Source organism: Columba livia, chromosome Z (genome assembly GCF_036013475.1).
Source record: "Columba livia isolate bColLiv1 breed racing homer chromosome Z, bColLiv1.pat.W.v2, whole genome shotgun sequence".
NCBI classification, from domain to species: Eukaryota; Metazoa; Chordata; class Aves; order Columbiformes; family Columbidae; genus Columba; species Columba livia.
The window spans coordinates 70423776-70440636 of record NC_088642.1 but is presented as its reverse complement, the minus strand read 5'-3'; the positions used below and the strand labels follow the sequence as shown (position 1 = coordinate 70440636).

The 16861-nt window shown below is 38.3% G+C and overlaps 1 protein-coding gene across 7 annotated transcripts; it reads right to left on the bottom strand.

The window, feature by feature from the left end:
* Positions 1-1669: 1669 nt before the first annotated feature.
* Positions 1670-16547, bottom strand: C9orf72 (C9orf72-SMCR8 complex subunit). 7 transcript variants are annotated; one of them, XR_010469021.1, is made up of 11 exons: positions 16280-16396; positions 14557-15043; positions 11930-11989; positions 10935-11030; positions 10211-10275; positions 8063-8135; positions 5538-5654; positions 4986-5151; positions 4409-4466; positions 3776-3885; positions 1670-3693 (listed from the first exon to the last, which is right to left on the bottom strand). XR_010469021.1 is itself a non-coding variant. In XM_065046298.1 (11 exons), exons 2-11 carry the CDS (start codon positions 15016-15018, stop codon positions 3507-3509), a joined length of 1464 nt encoding a protein of 487 aa, XP_064902370.1. In that variant the 5' UTR covers positions 15019-15043; positions 16411-16547; the 3' UTR covers positions 1670-3506. The 7 variants fall into 7 exon arrangements, 5 of the variants coding, with proteins under 5 accessions (XP_064902370.1, XP_064902372.1, XP_064902375.1 ...); XM_065046298.1 differs by lacking the exon at positions 16280-16396 and adding an exon at positions 16411-16547 and having other exon boundaries at positions 4986-5221; XM_065046300.1 differs by having other exon boundaries at positions 4986-5221; positions 16280-16416.
* Between the last annotated feature and the right edge of the window lie 314 nt (positions 16548-16861).

Below are 16861 nucleotides of genomic sequence, written 5' to 3'. Positions count from 1 at the left end.
ACCTGTGCTCTTGCAGTAGGCTTTAATCAGCCCTTGCTTTTATCTGTGCCATTGGTGATACCCAGAACTGACCAGACGATGCCATGAGCAACGTTGATGGAAGGTGGCCATCAACATAAATTATATCCCCTGTTCTCCACTTGTGTTAAAAGCCAGTCGTTTTATCACTGAAAGCAATGAGGTGGGTGAAATGTTATTCACTCTAAATTAAGCCATACTGACAGTTCCCCATGACATTCTTCTCCCTCACGTGAAGAGAAACATGCTCCAAGAGGACACATGCCATGATCTTCCCAGGCACCTGAGTGAAACTGGTCAGCCTGAAGTTCCCCAGATTGTCATTTGGCCCTTTTCCAGTTGTCAGGTACCTTCCTGCACCTACACAACAATAAATACAGGAACGAAAAAAGAATTACCATTTGCCATTCCATGCTGTCTAAGCAGAAATTTCTCTTTCCACTGATCTTTTGCTATGAAAAGCTGCCCTGTGCTAATTGAAGATTGAAAGTTCTTGCGGGGTAGCTCTATGATTTTAGTTAGAACTGAATTCAGACTTACTCAATGGTCTTTGTCAGGATGGTGTCCTTTTTCTTACTTCTGAACTTTAACTGAAGTCTTTTATGTTTGAAACCTCTGGACACACATATGAACAGCATGGCTTCGACAAGTGAGATAATTGTCACATGAAGAACCTTGTAAATATGGACATGTTACTATGGTGTTTCCTTGGTGCCTTGCCCAAGCAGGAGGCATGACAATGTGTCACTTCAAGTCAGGACAGAGGAAAACAGAACCGTGTTCTATTCATGTGCAAAACCTACCCTGCATAGCAATGCACAAACTTCTTTACTGTTGAAGAGAGGACTAAGTATGTTCTTTGTAGGCTGTGATTAGACAATAGAGGTGAGGAACATGCCTGTATGAGGTAGCCCTCACATTTTGGACCACTTTGCTTTGTCTTCATAGATCTGAGAATACAAAATCTTTCTAACACCTTTTCCCAGTAGCCAATGGAGTGTAGATGTCCTGGCTCTCTGTACTGGTGTATCGTACTGATGGCTTAGGGGTAAGTATGTTATCAAAATATCCAGTTTGCTCTGGAATAAAACTGACATTACCACATATTGATATATAGACTGGGAATATCCTCTGCAGTCTTAACAAACAAGACATTCTAGTAGATGTCTTTCTATGCTGCCTTCATAGGTGTGTAAAGACTGGGAATCATGTTCAGGAAAAATGCTGTAAACCACTACTTCCCTTTCACATTCCACTGGAAGACGTGAACTGGCCCTATTCTTTTAACTGCAGGGAATTAAATTCCTGAAGAAATGTATTCACTGACGGTTAGATAGAAGTGAACTCCTTAAAACATTTCTGAATTCTCACATATGGAGTTAAAACTTTCCAAAAGTTAAGGCTAAATTCTTATTTGAGCAAATCAGAAGCACAGCAAGTCACATCTGTCTCAGCTAGAAATGCATAAGTCCTTAACAGAAACAGAAGAATTAAATAACATATGACTTTCTATCAATGACAGTCTGTGATTTATCATCTCAGCATAATTTCTAATTTAATAAGAAGGAAAAAGGATTCTTTTTATTTCAAAGGATAAACAATTATTATGTCAGATACAGAACATAAATGCTATGAAAAAAATCAGCAGTAATTAAAGTCAAAAGTGTGCATGAATTTTATTAGAATACTTTGATTCCTGAGCAAGGTTTACAACACAACATGCAGATGCATTTAATAATTTACTTCACAATACGTTCTGCACTTGTGACAATTGTGCAATAAAAGTAGCAATTGAGAAAGTTTCCAGGTTTTAGTAATTTCAAAAAGTGACAGTATCTTCAGTAAACAATCAGAGCTTTACTGTTACTAGTGTCAATGTTAAGTTTCCAATGCCTATCAAGCTGAAGTAATTAATTTCAGCAGCACATTTAAAGCTCTTTAGACATCAACATAACTTCTACATTAGAAGTTCCAGCAGTGTTCATTACATTTTTTTCACAATCTTAGACAGGAAAGTTAAAACTTAGCAGAATCAGGCTCTTTTTTAAAAACACAGAAAGAAATAATAATGGTAAGAAGACAAACAGCAACTCAGCACAAGTAACTCAGCCTAATTCTGACATCTTTTGATGAAGAGCTGGGCTCATTGTAAGCCTCCTACATACAGGTACATCAAAAAATGGCTCCACAAAATGTCATTACTTATTCAAGTAGGTAACGCTGATGATGTTCATTCACAGAAATGTGTCAAACTTCAAAAAAATGGGTCTGGATTAACCTGACACCACATCACTCTACATGCTACTGAGAAAGAAGGGCTGAGGCATACAAATAAAAGGTGTGTATTTCTTTTCAAGCAAAGCAAAGCAAAGCGGGAGACGTGCTAAAATGAACTAAGAAGATTAACAAGATTATTGACTAGAATTCACTTAGTAAAATGCTAATCATATTAGTTCATAGGCATGCTCATCTCTGAATTAAGGATTACCATAAGTAATAATGGCAATGTAAAAAAAAATAATACTGTTTTGTCTTTTAGTTTGGCTATTACCTTGGTGTTTTTTTGAGAAGGTCTAATACTTTAATCTGAACATTATTCTATCTGACAATGGAAGAATTAGCAGCAGTTTACAGTAGACAGAAAGGCTGACAACTGCTGCTGAATGACACAAGTTTTCTGGTTTGTGTTTCGAAAAGAGCTTGGTTATGCTGGATCACTGAACACTTCACGGCAGGATGGCTCAGCAATCTGTGACAGAGTATCCTGGTTGGCACTTACAGACACAAAGCTGCTTAAATAATGACCCAGTTCCCACGTGCAGAGTGCTGTTATTTAAGCTGCTAATAGTCAACAGTTTGCACACAAGAATAGCACTTTGTAGTATATTAAAAATTCCAAAAACCTTTAAATGCTCTAAATGAAGGAGCCTGTAGTGTTAAAAAGGGAGATGAGGGAAGATTATTTCAGATTTGTACCACATACATAAGAACAAACACGTTAAAAAACTCTTTGAAACTCTTGGAAGGCTCCCATTCCACAACCTCCATGATTAGAGAGGACGTATGTATTGTTTTCTGTGGAAACACTAAAAATACTGACAAAGCAGAGAACAGGGGAAAACCGACACACACCTGAAGGAAGTCTCTGGGTAAAGAAAATTAAAACACTTCCCTTTATCGTACACCACAACATGTTCAAATTTACAGCCCATATGGCAAAAGAAACTCTGGTAACATTTACCGTTAAAAGATAAAAACAAACAAATTCCCCCCACACACAAAGAAATGGATTCATTAAAATCATGCTTGTCTAGCTAAGTTGATATGCTGCCCTCTAACAATACCCCTTCCTGCTGTGGACAGACTGTAGTGTTACCATGTTCCTAATGCTCCATCTTCAAATCAAGTCAATGATCGCCACACGTGTGGTGGTCACGCGGACACGTGCCACGCAAGACAGCAATATTATATGTTAGCGGTGGAGAACTTTAAAATGTCATGAGCATATCTCGTTCTTGTACACTAGTGTAGAACGGCCTCCCAAAGATAAAGGAATGTAGACCTGGTTTAATCTTCTCAGCCAAAGCCATTATTATGTTAAGATCGCCCTCTGCTGTTAAGTCAAGATCTGTCTTCAAGCTACGAAGAGACTTAAAAGGTTTTTTTCCTTTTTGCCTGCAAGAAAATAAAAAAGGGCATTGTAAAAAAGAACAAAGGAAGTTTCTCAAAGGCTGCTTTCTATTATCTGTTCACTTACGTGTCATCCTCTATGTATTTTATTAAAGTTAAGGCTTTTCTGTGAAGGACTAGAAGAAATTGTGCAAGGAAAGTACTCCTTAGAGACAAGCCAGGCTTCAGATGAAAGATCTGTTAAAAATATACCAGAAAACTAAGCAGACATGGAAATTCAATAATAATTTTAAGAATGTGGAATATAAAGAAACAGTGCATACACACATAACATATCCTTAATTACAACAAAGCAGGCATGTTAACAGCAGATTTGTAGATATACTCAACCTTTCCTACTTGCTCAGATGCAATACATTAAGCTGGCTTAGAATTCTGTTTGGACGAAGTATTATTTTCCCATTTTAAATGATGTGAAATTAAAACCAGTCAGGTAGCTTTCTCAGTGCTGTAACTGTAGACTCTGTTGCAAAGCAACAGAAAATGTGGATTGTTTTCCATAAATAGGAGTTTCAGTATTATACTAATACTGCAAACAACACAAGTATTTTTTTTTTTAGTTATGCAGAGTAGAATCATAGCACTAGCATGAAAAAGAGCTACTAAGCCAACCAACTAGCTATTCATATTAAATTATCTGTTATTAGGGTTCAAAGTACTGAACTTTGGCTCTTGTTTTTTCTGAAAAAGCAATGATTACCTGATCCAGGAAGGCTTTTACTAATGTGTCTCGATGCAGGATATCTTGAAAGACATTTCTATAGAAAAGAAAGCAAACAAACATGTGAGGTAATGCCATCAAGGAGCACTAACTGTCCAGCAGTTGTGCACAGCAATAGCATTACTGTTTACAATCTGGCAGAAATTAAAAGTTAATTCAAAATTTTAGTGATTTATAATCTTGCTATTTTTAAAGCCAATGCAGAATTTTAAAGCAAAACTTTCAGATGAAATGAACTAAACCCAGGAAAGCCATTGGGCTGTGTCAAATACATTTAGCTCTGTTATACCCCTAATTAAACAGGCAACAGTCTTTAACATAACATGGTCAGAAGTTTCACTGTAAATGAATTTCAGGAATGTTTAATGCAACAAAAACTACTGATGGAAGCGGTAAATTCCTCCAAAAGAAATGCTACTACCAGAGCCAAAGGAGCTTCTTCAAATGCAAAAAAACCCTCATGTACTTTATTATAAAATACCCTTTTAGTATAATCTACTTTGCTCAGTTGTCCCAAATCAAATAACTTTGAGAGATGTGAGAGAGGAGTACATACAAATCAGGTGTGAAACTCTCATCTGTGTGTATAATATGATCTTGAGACATTTCTTCATCTGAATTAGCTCTCCAAAACGCTGTCAGCTCGGATCTCATGTATCGTCGTTGGTTATAGATGTGTTCATGACAAGGGGGCATCTGCTTCACTGTATTGACATCTACATCTATATGTGTAGTAGGATACGGGGCATACATTACTTGACGGAAGGGCAACACAAAGCTTCCTGTTGCATCCTGTTTTAGTGAAAAAATTATTCTTCTAGTTACTTTTTTTAAAAAAACAAATTTGTACTGGAACAAAACAATATTAAAGCACTATGGCTAAATTTTAAAACCCATTTATTTAGACGTGTTTTGTTTGAGAGAACTGGTGGTTGTAGCCCAGTAAAAAGTCCTTCATACTGGATGATTCCCTTAGTATAACAGTGAAAACAGGTACTGAGATAACCTGTGTATTAATTACAGTATTGCATCATCTACACACACATACACATGCATTAAAGGATGTTCTTAAACTAGAGAAGAACAGAACTTTCCTAAGCGTACTTACTTTGAGTAAGCCTTGAACAAAAAGTCCTGACTCATATTTGAAAGACGACTCATTTCTACAGAGCCTGGAACACTTCCGCTCTGATGGCGTAAGGAACAGGCACAATGTTCTCACAATCTGCATTAAAAGAACAGTTTTGAAAAACATGAAAGTGTAAGGAATGAACTGATCTTCAAATGCAATTTCCGACTAGAATATATTAGGAATTTCAAATTATGAACGAAAAGGTTCATCATGCTTATTAGAAAAGCCAAAACTTTACCAAGGTCACAGAATAGGGACATGCTTCAATTATTAAGCTGTAAACATATTACTCCAACTGTTTGACAAGTGAAGAAAAAAATCCAATGCTTTTTGGCAAAGCTTGCTTTTTGGCCAACTCTACAGAACGAATCACTTTTGCCTTCTGCTCTCTTCCTATTACATAAACATAGAATAAACTCATAAACATGAGTTACTGTGATTACTTTCCCAGCGTTTTAAGCCTCTTATTTTATTCATTCCATATTGAAACAGCACCTATTGTCTCCAATCAGGCACAGTCAATTTCCTAAGAGTATCCATGCTTATTTCCTCAGTAATTTGCTCAAACTCTCCATTAAAAGCAACAAAGGTACTTCATTATCCATTTTCAAACTCCTGTGCTGCAGCAGCTATGTGTAATCATCTCTAAATACAAGCACGTTATTCCATTCTGCTCATCTTTCAGTCTTTATCTCTGGTGCCCTGTGTCTGTAAAGTATTTGAGAAGGCTCTATCCTTGCAAAATGCATTTACACAGTACCTAAAACAATGACAACCTAGATTCTGACTAATGCTTTTCACCACTTCAGCAAGATACAATAGTTGGGGTTTTGTCATTGTTGTTGGTTTTGGTGTTTTTTGTTTTGTTTTGTTTTTCCACTTTAAGGAAAGCTAGAGTATGCCATAAAGAAAGCAATTACTTCAGAACAATTTACCATGACACAGAGCGCACACTGCTCATAGGAATCTGTATAGAATTTATGAAATCTACCCTGGATGTATCTCGAGATGACTTCTTCTAGACTGTTCTTTCCCTATAGTGTCTGAGTCGAAGAGGTTTCTTAAAGGACTCAGCTGTGAGAGTAGAGAGGCAATTGATTTAGTGAAATACATTTTCTCACAAAGAAAACAACATTTACTTAATTGTCTCTGAATATTCTAACTGAAAATTAACATCGGTGTTTTTATTAGAAGGGATGGAGGGACACCCTAATTAAATGCAAGTCAAAGGGAAATGTCTCTGAATCAAAAACACTGATACATTGCACCACACTAAAAAAAATATCCTTTAAGAAATATTTCAATGGACAGTAAACACAAGTGTATCTCTTGCAGAAATTGCTTTCACTTCATCTGAAACTAACACTCTGATATAATAAAAAAGCTGTATACAAAAAATACTTAGAGAATGCTGAATAAGGAAATTGATTTTTTTATTCACCTTTTGGTTTTCCTTTCATATATTAGTAAGCTTAAAATAAGCATCAACAAACTCTCCAATTACAGCAAAATATCAGAGGAAAAGCAGTGCAGGTGATAGTGGTTCAAATTAAGTATTTCATAAGTTACAAGAAAGTTAAAAATAATAACAGCAGGAGGAAAAAATGTCTACCACAAAAATATAATTGTTTTCTTGTTCTGAAATGATAGCTTCTAAGAGTGACTTTTTTCCTCCCAAATACACCATAATGATGTACACTATGTACTCTCCCCCATTAAGAGGTACAGCTACTACTGCTTATTGTTTCTAGACCTGAAAGCTCCTAAACATCACCCCTACTGTTGTGCTCCGGCAAGTATGAGTGTTCTATTGTTTTACGACTCAGTTTTAGGGGTTTATATCTGTATTTTGCCTCTTTCTGGTTCTTTTGGAAAGCTGAGACAAACCTAATTTAAGATCTACCAGTTAAACTGTACACTACTTAAGTTTTAAACCAACTGAAGTCAACACAAACACAGCTATGAAGAAAAAAAGTGATGGAATTGTCCAAGGTTCTAGTAAGATCACCTGTTTCGACATGTGTGACTAGAGACTCAACAGCTTTGAGGTTCCACAAAACACAAACAGTTCATGATACAGAAGTACATTTATTCCCCAGTGTAAGAGAAACTGCGCAGACACAGATTTCTTAAGAGTACATGAAAATACCCATTGACAGAGAGAGCTTGAACTGGCAAGACAGGTCAGATTTTTTCAATTTGTACATTTTAGCTAACAAACCCAATTTTAAAAGTTCAGATGCATTTACTACTCATTTATATACTGTATCAATTAAATTAAATACAGTAGTTTTCTTATAATTGCCAGAATACAACTGATAAGACAATTTTCAGGCAGAATTATCAACGGCTAGATCAATCAGCTGAGGTAAGATAACCAGACATCAATATTCCATCCTTTTTCAACCTCAAGTATGTTTACAGAGAAACCTTGTTCCAAATAACACAATAACACTCCTAATAATCAGTATTTAAGTTCGGTTTACTAGAAAGTGCATTACCTTATTAACTTTTTCTGCACTGCTTCCTACAACTACAGAACAACCACAGGTCTGCAGATGTGAACTAATTGCACTGTAAATGAAAAGCAAACATAGGTTAATGCATTTAATCAATCTTTTCAGATAACACAATTATCATCTTCACAAGAATGAAGTGCTCCTAGTATAAATACATGCCCATATCTTTAAGGCCTGTACCCATAGGACCTCATACAGTTGTGTAGGTTACTACTGAAATCCAGAAGTTCAGCAGTATCTACATTTTCATTTTGGTGAATAAAAAGGCTGTCACTCAGAACCTCCACAAAGCAGTTACAGAGCAAATAAAAACTGTCTACTGCTACTCTCTAACTGTATTACAGAATCTGTACAAAACGATTCATCTAAAGTAACAGAAGACATATTAAAAAATGAAGGATTTGAAAGCATCTTGAAAGAAGATCAGTTCTATGGTTGTCCTCATTTTCTGAAACTGTGGATCAGTTTTGGGAGACTTGGCAGGAAAACTGTTCTGCTCTTGATAACTCAGTGGGCAAGAGCACATCACAAGCTTGAGTCCCTCACAATACACACAGGCATGCTGGAAGCTGAGTGATCTTGTCCTGTGAGTTGCCAGCAGCACAGATCTGATTTAGTTTATGTTAAGTTTAGAGGCTGCAGTAAATACACCTACACTAACCTTGACAACTCTTGATAACTTGTCCTTAAGAATCCTGTTGAGGTTTCATATCCTCATCCTTCCTTTCTCTCTGCACTTTCTCAAACCAGCATCTGGCCCACAGCTTCAGAGAGTCTAGATACTCTAGAATGTCTAGACACTGTTAAAAATTATTCTTCAATATCTGTGAATATACAAAAGTACATTTACGCTGTCTTACAGAAGGAGGTATTGTATGTGATTAACCAGTTCTAATAAACACCTCTAATTAATAAAGACTAATAGCTATGCTCGGACTGCAAAATCTTACAGGTGGACTTTATATGGACGTGCTACGATTTATCTTATCAATTATATTCTAAGACCTAAATTTAAGGTTATCTGTACACTTACAAATTCTTCCTTTGGGGCAGAAATAAGATGGTCAGTTTCATTTAGAACTTACTAAGAAAATATGACTGCTTATTTTGGGGGTTGGTATTGTTGATACAGCGGGTTTTTTAGTTTATCCAATGTTGATTCAATGACATGTAAATCCATACAAGATTATATCTAATACTTGAAATCTGAACCTAGATGAGCTGATAAGCTTTGGTGGTAAGCTAGAAAGCAGATATTTGGACCCTTTATATACTTTTCAGGACAAAATTTCCAGGGAGAAGTACCGAGAAGAGATAACTGCGACCCTACAGTATACTACCTGCCCAATAAATCTCCATCTGGCATGAGAATAGCTCATCATCAGTGGTCTAGTTGTTTACAATAATGCATTCCATGATATTCACTTCATTATTTCTCAAATTCTCTATGGATCTAAATACTACAATACTGTGAAGAATTAGTTAATTTAACACATGGATCCTCTAGTACTGAAAATGTATGTGACACTATACAAATAAATGGCACTAAGCACTATGTAAATAAATGCAGTTATACCAGAGAAGTTCTGGAAAGTAACAGAACATAAATTAAAATCTATGAAATACGCCTTCCCACAGGAAGAGATCAAGTTGTATTCAAGTTCAACTACTTCCACTTACACATTAAAAACAGGAAAAAAAGATAAATACACAATTTAATTATAAGCTTTCTAGATGCCATAGCTTTAATGACTGTTATTCATAGTTCATGGAGTAAACACAACCCATTTCATAAAAAGTAAAACTTTGACTTATGTTCTCATAAAATTAAACATCAATATAAAAAAAATTATATTTTATAGGAATTCTTATCAAGCAAATGACTCTGTGACAACACAGTCTATACAGATGCAGCTATTTGTCCAGAGCCATTCTTCTAAAGATAGTGCCTTCCACAGCACATTATAGACAACAATCTCAAAAAGTCAAATTATACATAATTCTCCTCCCTCCTATAAAGAAAACTAATCTAATATATGTTCACATGCACAAATACACAGATATACATATATATGCACACACAAGTTTAAACCATTTTACTACAGCATAAATCAAAACTGAAATTCATACTTGAGGAGAAAGCCTTCATGGCAACTATCTCCAATGTCATCATCATTTAGCACCGTGTCACTTATCTGAAATGCAAGTAAATAAAAACAAAGGTTAGACAAGGATGTGCAGCACCTTCAAATTAACTGATTTTTGGTTTTAATGTTAGGTGGAAAATGTTTGGGAACTATTTAAGCCAAGTTGCAAGACTGTCCAAAAAAGTACAACCTTAAAATGACATTCTGATTGCAATCAAAGCATTTTGAAAATAAGAAAGTCACTTGATTATTAAATATTCTTCATCAGTCACAAGTCAGACTCCTCCCAGTGCTTTTTTTTCCTACAACCTTGTACAGAATACTTTAAATTAGTGCATGTGAAATCACTTCTATTTCTTCCATGGGAGCACTAAACCAAGCTGAAACAGCTATCAATATTAAAACCATTTACCTCTCCCTTCATTTTGTTGTGCATCAGCCTTTCCACTCCACTCTTAAAAAACAGTATCATCCTACGTGGTCAATTTTGTTAAGTGCTGACCATAACACCCACTGTTAGTACCGTTATATTTACCAAAGCAAAACAGTTGTGTTTTCCCTACACCATTTAGCAGAACTTCATGTGAAACAACTGGAGTGTACAAGAATTATGACAACTGTGGGGTTTTGTTTGCCAAGAAGAGAGTGCCAAACCAGAGTGCCAAAGCCGCTTTTTTATTCAGAATGCAAAGAACACAAGGACTTACATCTATTTCTTCTGGAACACTGTGTGATTTCATAGATGAAAGGAGTTCCATTACAGGAATAACTTCTCCTGTCAGCATTGGAATGATGCTCTGGCCCTGCACAATAAATAAAAGGCTTGAAGTAAAAGCACATTGTGCAATATTAGAAGTTACTACTAACATGAACTTGCAATATGGGATGCACAACATCTTTACCTTCTGATTGTTTGGAAGTGTGATATGAGCCGAAATTGACACAAAGGGTTCTTGGGCTTTGCTGATAATTATGACGTGTATACATACATTTTGTTTCTCAACATCATGTCTAAAATGTATTTCCAGGGTCCTATGCTAATTTTCACAATCAGTTTAATTGGCCTCCACATAATGTATTTGGAGTGAGGTGATTTCACCATACCTTATTAGGTGCAATTACTATTAAGCATTTTAGATCCAAGTCCAAAGTTTTAACAATGATAGGAAAACAAACACAGGCATATTAGTTATTAACATACAAAATTATTTATCTATCACAAGAAACTGAAGCTACAATTTCACATTTACAGTTTCAGAAATCAAATTCTTTTCACAGTCTTATCCATTATGTCTCCAACCACATTCCAACATGACAGACTCCATATGTCTCTGTAACTCAAAAAGGTAATGACCTAGTGAAAACCCATCCTTGACAGGAGGCAAGCATGAATCTATGGAAGCTACTATGTTTACAGAGCTTCAAGTTCACGTAAACGACTTTCCTTTTCTGAAAGGTAATACTCTTCATAGATTTCCACTTTACCCATAAAGTGATGAAACATATTTTCCTTCAACTTGTCCGCAGCTTCGATCATCCTATCTTCAGAAATTTTGCCTCCTGTGCATGGCAGGTCATCAGTCAGTCCAAAGTATCTTCCTGGATCCCAAAAATAAGAAGCAGCACCAACTTCTACAGTCACCAGATGCAGTCAAATAGTTTTGTGATGGTGTATCAGACACATCCACCGGACAGCCCTTACCTGATCCTCCATTCTCTCCGTGCCTTCCAAGACAATCTTCTGGAAATGTTCTTGCCTCTCCTGAGCAAGAGAAGCAGTTAATGTAAATGCTCTGGTATTTGTTTATATATGTATGCACACAACAGTCAAATGGTACAGTTTCTTCCCTGTGGAGTCATGCTTCTGAGATTCAAATTTCGATGTTCAAGTCTTTTTTCTTTTACAGAGTTGACATTAGCAGGAATTTATGCCATTTTAAACAAATCAGTGCTCCCTGCTCTGCGCCCCACCAAATCTCTCACATGCTTGGGCAGGAGCAGCAGGAAAGGGAGGGTGTGATGACAACGACAAAACGTTATGTTGCTTCATTACAGATCAAGAAAATGCCAAATGATCAGATTATGGTGCAGCATTCCACTCTATGTATGGATGTTTATTTTCAAATGGATAAGATACAGATTGATGGTTCCTGATGCAGCAAGAGAAAAATGAGATCTTCAGAATGAGAAAAAAATAATTTGTTTGGGGAGAGCAGGAAAAACAAGATTATTTTTTTTCCACATCTTGAGACACTGACAAGTCTTCAAAACATTGTGCAGGAGACATGAGACTTCAAAACACACAAAACTGTACACACACTGTACAAGAGACTGGACAAAATTCTCAAAACAGACTCAGCAATAGCTGAGTAGCAAATTTTGCTAGATGCTGACAGGTTATTGCATTTTTATTGATTACTCATTAATTTCCTGTGACCGACCTATAAAGCTGATCAAGTGGAATAAGAGTTTGCATAATTTTTTTTGAGCAGATGAATAGGGAACAAGCCACAATAACTTGTCCCAAAACAGTAATAAATCTTGGCTAACCATCTAAAAGAAGCATCTCTGAAAAACAATCCTGGAATGAGGCAGATTCCTTTGGGGCACCTCCATCCTTGAGTTCAGTGTCAGTGAAGTAAGACATCCTTGACAATTAATATCCTTTGCTTTAAAAGAAGTCAGTCTTCATGAAGATAAAGCTCAATAAATGGTATAAGCCACTTCTTTTTAGAAATACAACTGCTCAAAAGTCTTAGACAAACCTCTGGAACACAAAATTGAAATAGATAAAAGGGGTTTCTAATCCCATGTAGACAACTTGCTTAGAGTTTCTTGTCTTTCCTTGCCAAGCTGAATACCGTTCCATGTTTCTCCTAGTCCTTCAGTTCAGGTTTCTTCTCTTCTAAAGCCTACCTGGAATTGTCTGGCTCTACACAGAACTCATAAGAGCTGATAATGTCATCCATGAGAAATTCCAGAACTGATAGTTCTTTTCACATATGACTTTAACTTTTTTCCCCTGTTGTAGGCACAGGTGTTGAACTGCCCCAAAATGCAAACTACCAAATGAGCCTCTTTTAATTCAGCATCATCATTATACAACTCACGCCTAAATTTTATTCTACATTTTCAAAGCAGCTTTCTCTCGTCTAAGGTAAAGTCTGTACAGCTGTGGATATATGTGAGGATCTTTGAACTTCCTCAAAAAAACCAAAAACTCAAACAAAAAAAACCACAACAAAACCAAGAAGAGAAGGACGATAGATGTCTTTTCACAATGTATCACTGTCTCAGCTAACCCAGTTGACCTATCTGATTCAAGATAAACCGTGTGTCAAGAGCCAACGTGATGGAATACACTGCCAGCCATGGCCAGGCAATACAACAAAAATCAATGGCATTTGTTCATGTAGCAAAAAGGAAAAAACACCACACAAACTAACATCAGCTGATTAATTCTAGAATCTTAATTAGTTCAGATAAGAGCTCTCAAAAAGGAAGTTTAAAGTATGTTGACTAGAGGTCTCAAAACAGAAGAGGAACAAAAACTTTCAGACAAACATGAGTCACCATACACATTACAGCTGACATGCAATCTACTACTCTAAGACAACTTGTACTCCATGAAGACAACGGAGATTTTAACTTTTATTATTAGAATATTTATTTTAAACAAAAATACATAACAATTTTCACTTAATAAGGAAATATCCATAACGTACCAAAAGGCAAGAGTTAAAATTCTTCAGAAGAATTTAGCGTGTTTTCCTTTTCGAATTTTGAAAGCAGAACTATTTGGACTAAAGCAGATGTATTTTCATGGTTCTCCCATTACTTTTACACAATTTAACATGCGCCAAACTGTTCGTTTACTTTTTTTTTTTTTTTTTTTTTTAAATGTAAAACTGTGATGACAACATTAATTGCATCAGTTCTCCCTTCTGGACCTCAACAGCGAGAACAATGATTTGAAACAGAGAGTAAATTTACAGGTCTGCCTAGTTTAAATACACTAATTAACACAATTAAAAGCAACAATTTATAAAAGATAAATGAAAAACTGTACAGGATATATATTTCACTGAGGTAGCCTGTTAAAGGTTATATACTATTACCAGGATAAATTATGTAGCTAAAATGCCAGCCTTGAATTTTCTAACATATTGACCACTTTCAACTTTTAAAATTGTGTACTTGTAAGAGAGGTCAGCTTCCTTTGATTTTTCATGGCTGGATTGCTACACAATAGGTGTCAAAGAATCTTAATTCTTGCTTTTGCTAAAGACAACCTGGACAACTGTTTTTAGTGATAAACAATAAACCTACCTTATGCATCCATATTCTTCCTTTCCTTATAATATGTGTTAACCTATCCACGCACACTCTGTGAAGTGGCAGGTAGAAGCCAAGTTCACTTTGTGGAAGTATAATGGATAGTCCATATGTGCTTCTGTCTCCATTCCAGTTTCCATCAAAGATTAATGACACAATTATTACCCTTTTTTCTGCCAAGACGAAGAACTTCACATCTATTGCACCGCTTTCTGCATTCCGAAGTATTTCTCCATTCAGGGTGTGGTTGGCAAGAAAAGTTATTTCACCATCACTGAGAAGTACCTGTTCTGTCTTTGGGGCCCAGATATGCCGCACTCGGGGGCCAAGAATATTGTCCCAGTAAGCAAAAGTGGCAGCTAACAAAGGTGATTCGCCATTCAAACTGATCTCTGTTTTTGCAACTGCAGGAGATGGTGGTGGGCAAAGAGCTGACATGCCTGCTTCCTCTTTCATGTATATACCAAAATGCTTACATTACCTACAAAAAGTTTTCATAGAAAAGAAGAAAATTAGAGCAGCCCTCATTAGTATCTTGTTACTAAATAACAGTTCAAGAGACAAACTGACTTTTACACCTCAGATTTCACTGTAGACTTAATTCAAGAAGGAACTAAGCATACTCACCACATAATGAATGGTATGCTTTACAAACATTAGTCAGTCAGACCTCAAATACCCTCTACTCACTATATGACAAGCCTGCATAATATTCAACTTCTGTAAGAAAACTGACCTACGAAAAATGTATTCTTTACATCATGGTGACATGTAGTGTGTTGTGATACAGGACAAATGCTCAACACTTTATAGAGTGTATTGATGGAAAATTATTCATATTGTGTAGACACAACTCCTTTAACTTTTTTGCCTAGCTAGTTTCCAACAACTCTACAACTTCCCCATTTTAATGGAGCTGCAGAAGATAACAAGAAGTTTCACCTTCCCTAAGTTATGCTAGAGTCACATGAACACATTAAAAGAAAAAAAAAAATTCAGCCAAAGATGGAAAACTATAAAGCCAAAAATGCTTTTATCTTGGCAAAACCTCACATGACCAGAAGTCAGCTTTGTTCTCCTCTCTGCCTGCAGCACCCCACACAACAGCAGGGGATAACCCCCCATCAGTGGAGTGATAACTCTCATCTCACTGACACAGCTGTAACCTGCCGGACCTCGGCCACTGCTTCACCTATGGCACTGCTTCACCTATGGCACTGCTTCACCTATGGCACTGCTTCACCTATGGCACTGCTTCACCTATGGCACTGCTTCGTTTCACGCATCATAACTTCTTTTTTTTTCCTTAGGAGTGTGCCTGGTGAGACAGTCCAGGTGCATTTCCTCACAGCAGGAGCACAGAGCACCTTTCTCTCCACCTATTTTCTCAGGCCTGACTACACAACACTAGGCCGCTGCCTGCCAGCGGGGACCGGCCCGGATGGCAGCGGGGAAGCCGAGGCCGCTCGAGGCTCTCAGTGTGACCACACTGTTTCCAAGGAAGACAACAGTAAGCGTGGGTCACCTCTGCCTCCTTACACCCCCGGGCTGACGAGAGATTTGATCCCACCACAGCCTTCCCAGGAGAGCCAGCCGCCGCCATCCCAGGCACTGGGACACGCCACGACAGCCTGGAGGCTAAACCGCCGCGCTCCCAGCCGGGATCAGGCCCGTCTAGCACCCTCCAGGTCTGCTCCGAACTTCGGGAAGGACCCACCTCCCGGGAAGGCAGTTGGGAGCCCTGCCAGGAGCAGGGTCGGCTCCCTCCCTCCCCGGCGAGGCCAGCCCCGAGGCCCAAAACTCAACATCCCCCTCGGCCCCACCGCCCCGGCACCGCGCCCGCCTCACCTGCGCACCAGCCACGGCCGCGCGCATGCGCCACCGGCCTCCCGCCTGCCCACACAGCGCGGGCCTCAGCAGCGCTGCCGCGCAGGCGCGGCCTCTCCCCCCACCCCTCAGGCGGGGGCGGGCGGTGCGGGCGGCCGGCGCTTTCCCGGGAGGTCGGCGGGCGGGGAGATGAGAGGGTGGGCTGCCGGCGAGGGCGGTGCTGGCTGATGGTAACGGCAGCGGGGAGGCGGTGTTACCTCATGGGCGGGGGCGGAGGAAAAATGGCGGTCGGCAGCGCGTCCTGCCGGGGAGCGGGCCGGTGCTGGTGTGACCGGGGAGGAGCGGGGCGCGCAGACCGGGTGTGGACAACACAAACCAGCCCCAGGGCTGGCAGCAAAACCAGGCGCAGCTTGTGAAGAAAGCCGGGAGAAGCCCCAGCTGCAGGGACCTGGGCAATGTGCGTGGTGGGAGG

Excerpts from the sequence above, each read along its gene's own strand:
- C9orf72 (XM_065046298.1), bottom strand. The coding sequence starts at position 15,018 with ATGAAAGAGGAAGCAGGCATGTCAGCTCTTTGCCCACCACCATCTCCT. Across the intron at positions 5,655-8,062 it reads GTGCAGAAAAAGTTAATAAG|ATTGTGAGAACATTGTGCCT; the intron begins GTAATGCACTTT and ends CTTTTAATGCAG. Across the intron at positions 3,886-4,408 it reads TAAAAGCCTTCCTGGATCAG|ATCTTTCATCTGAAGCCTGG; the intron begins GTAATCATTGCT and ends TATTTTTAACAG.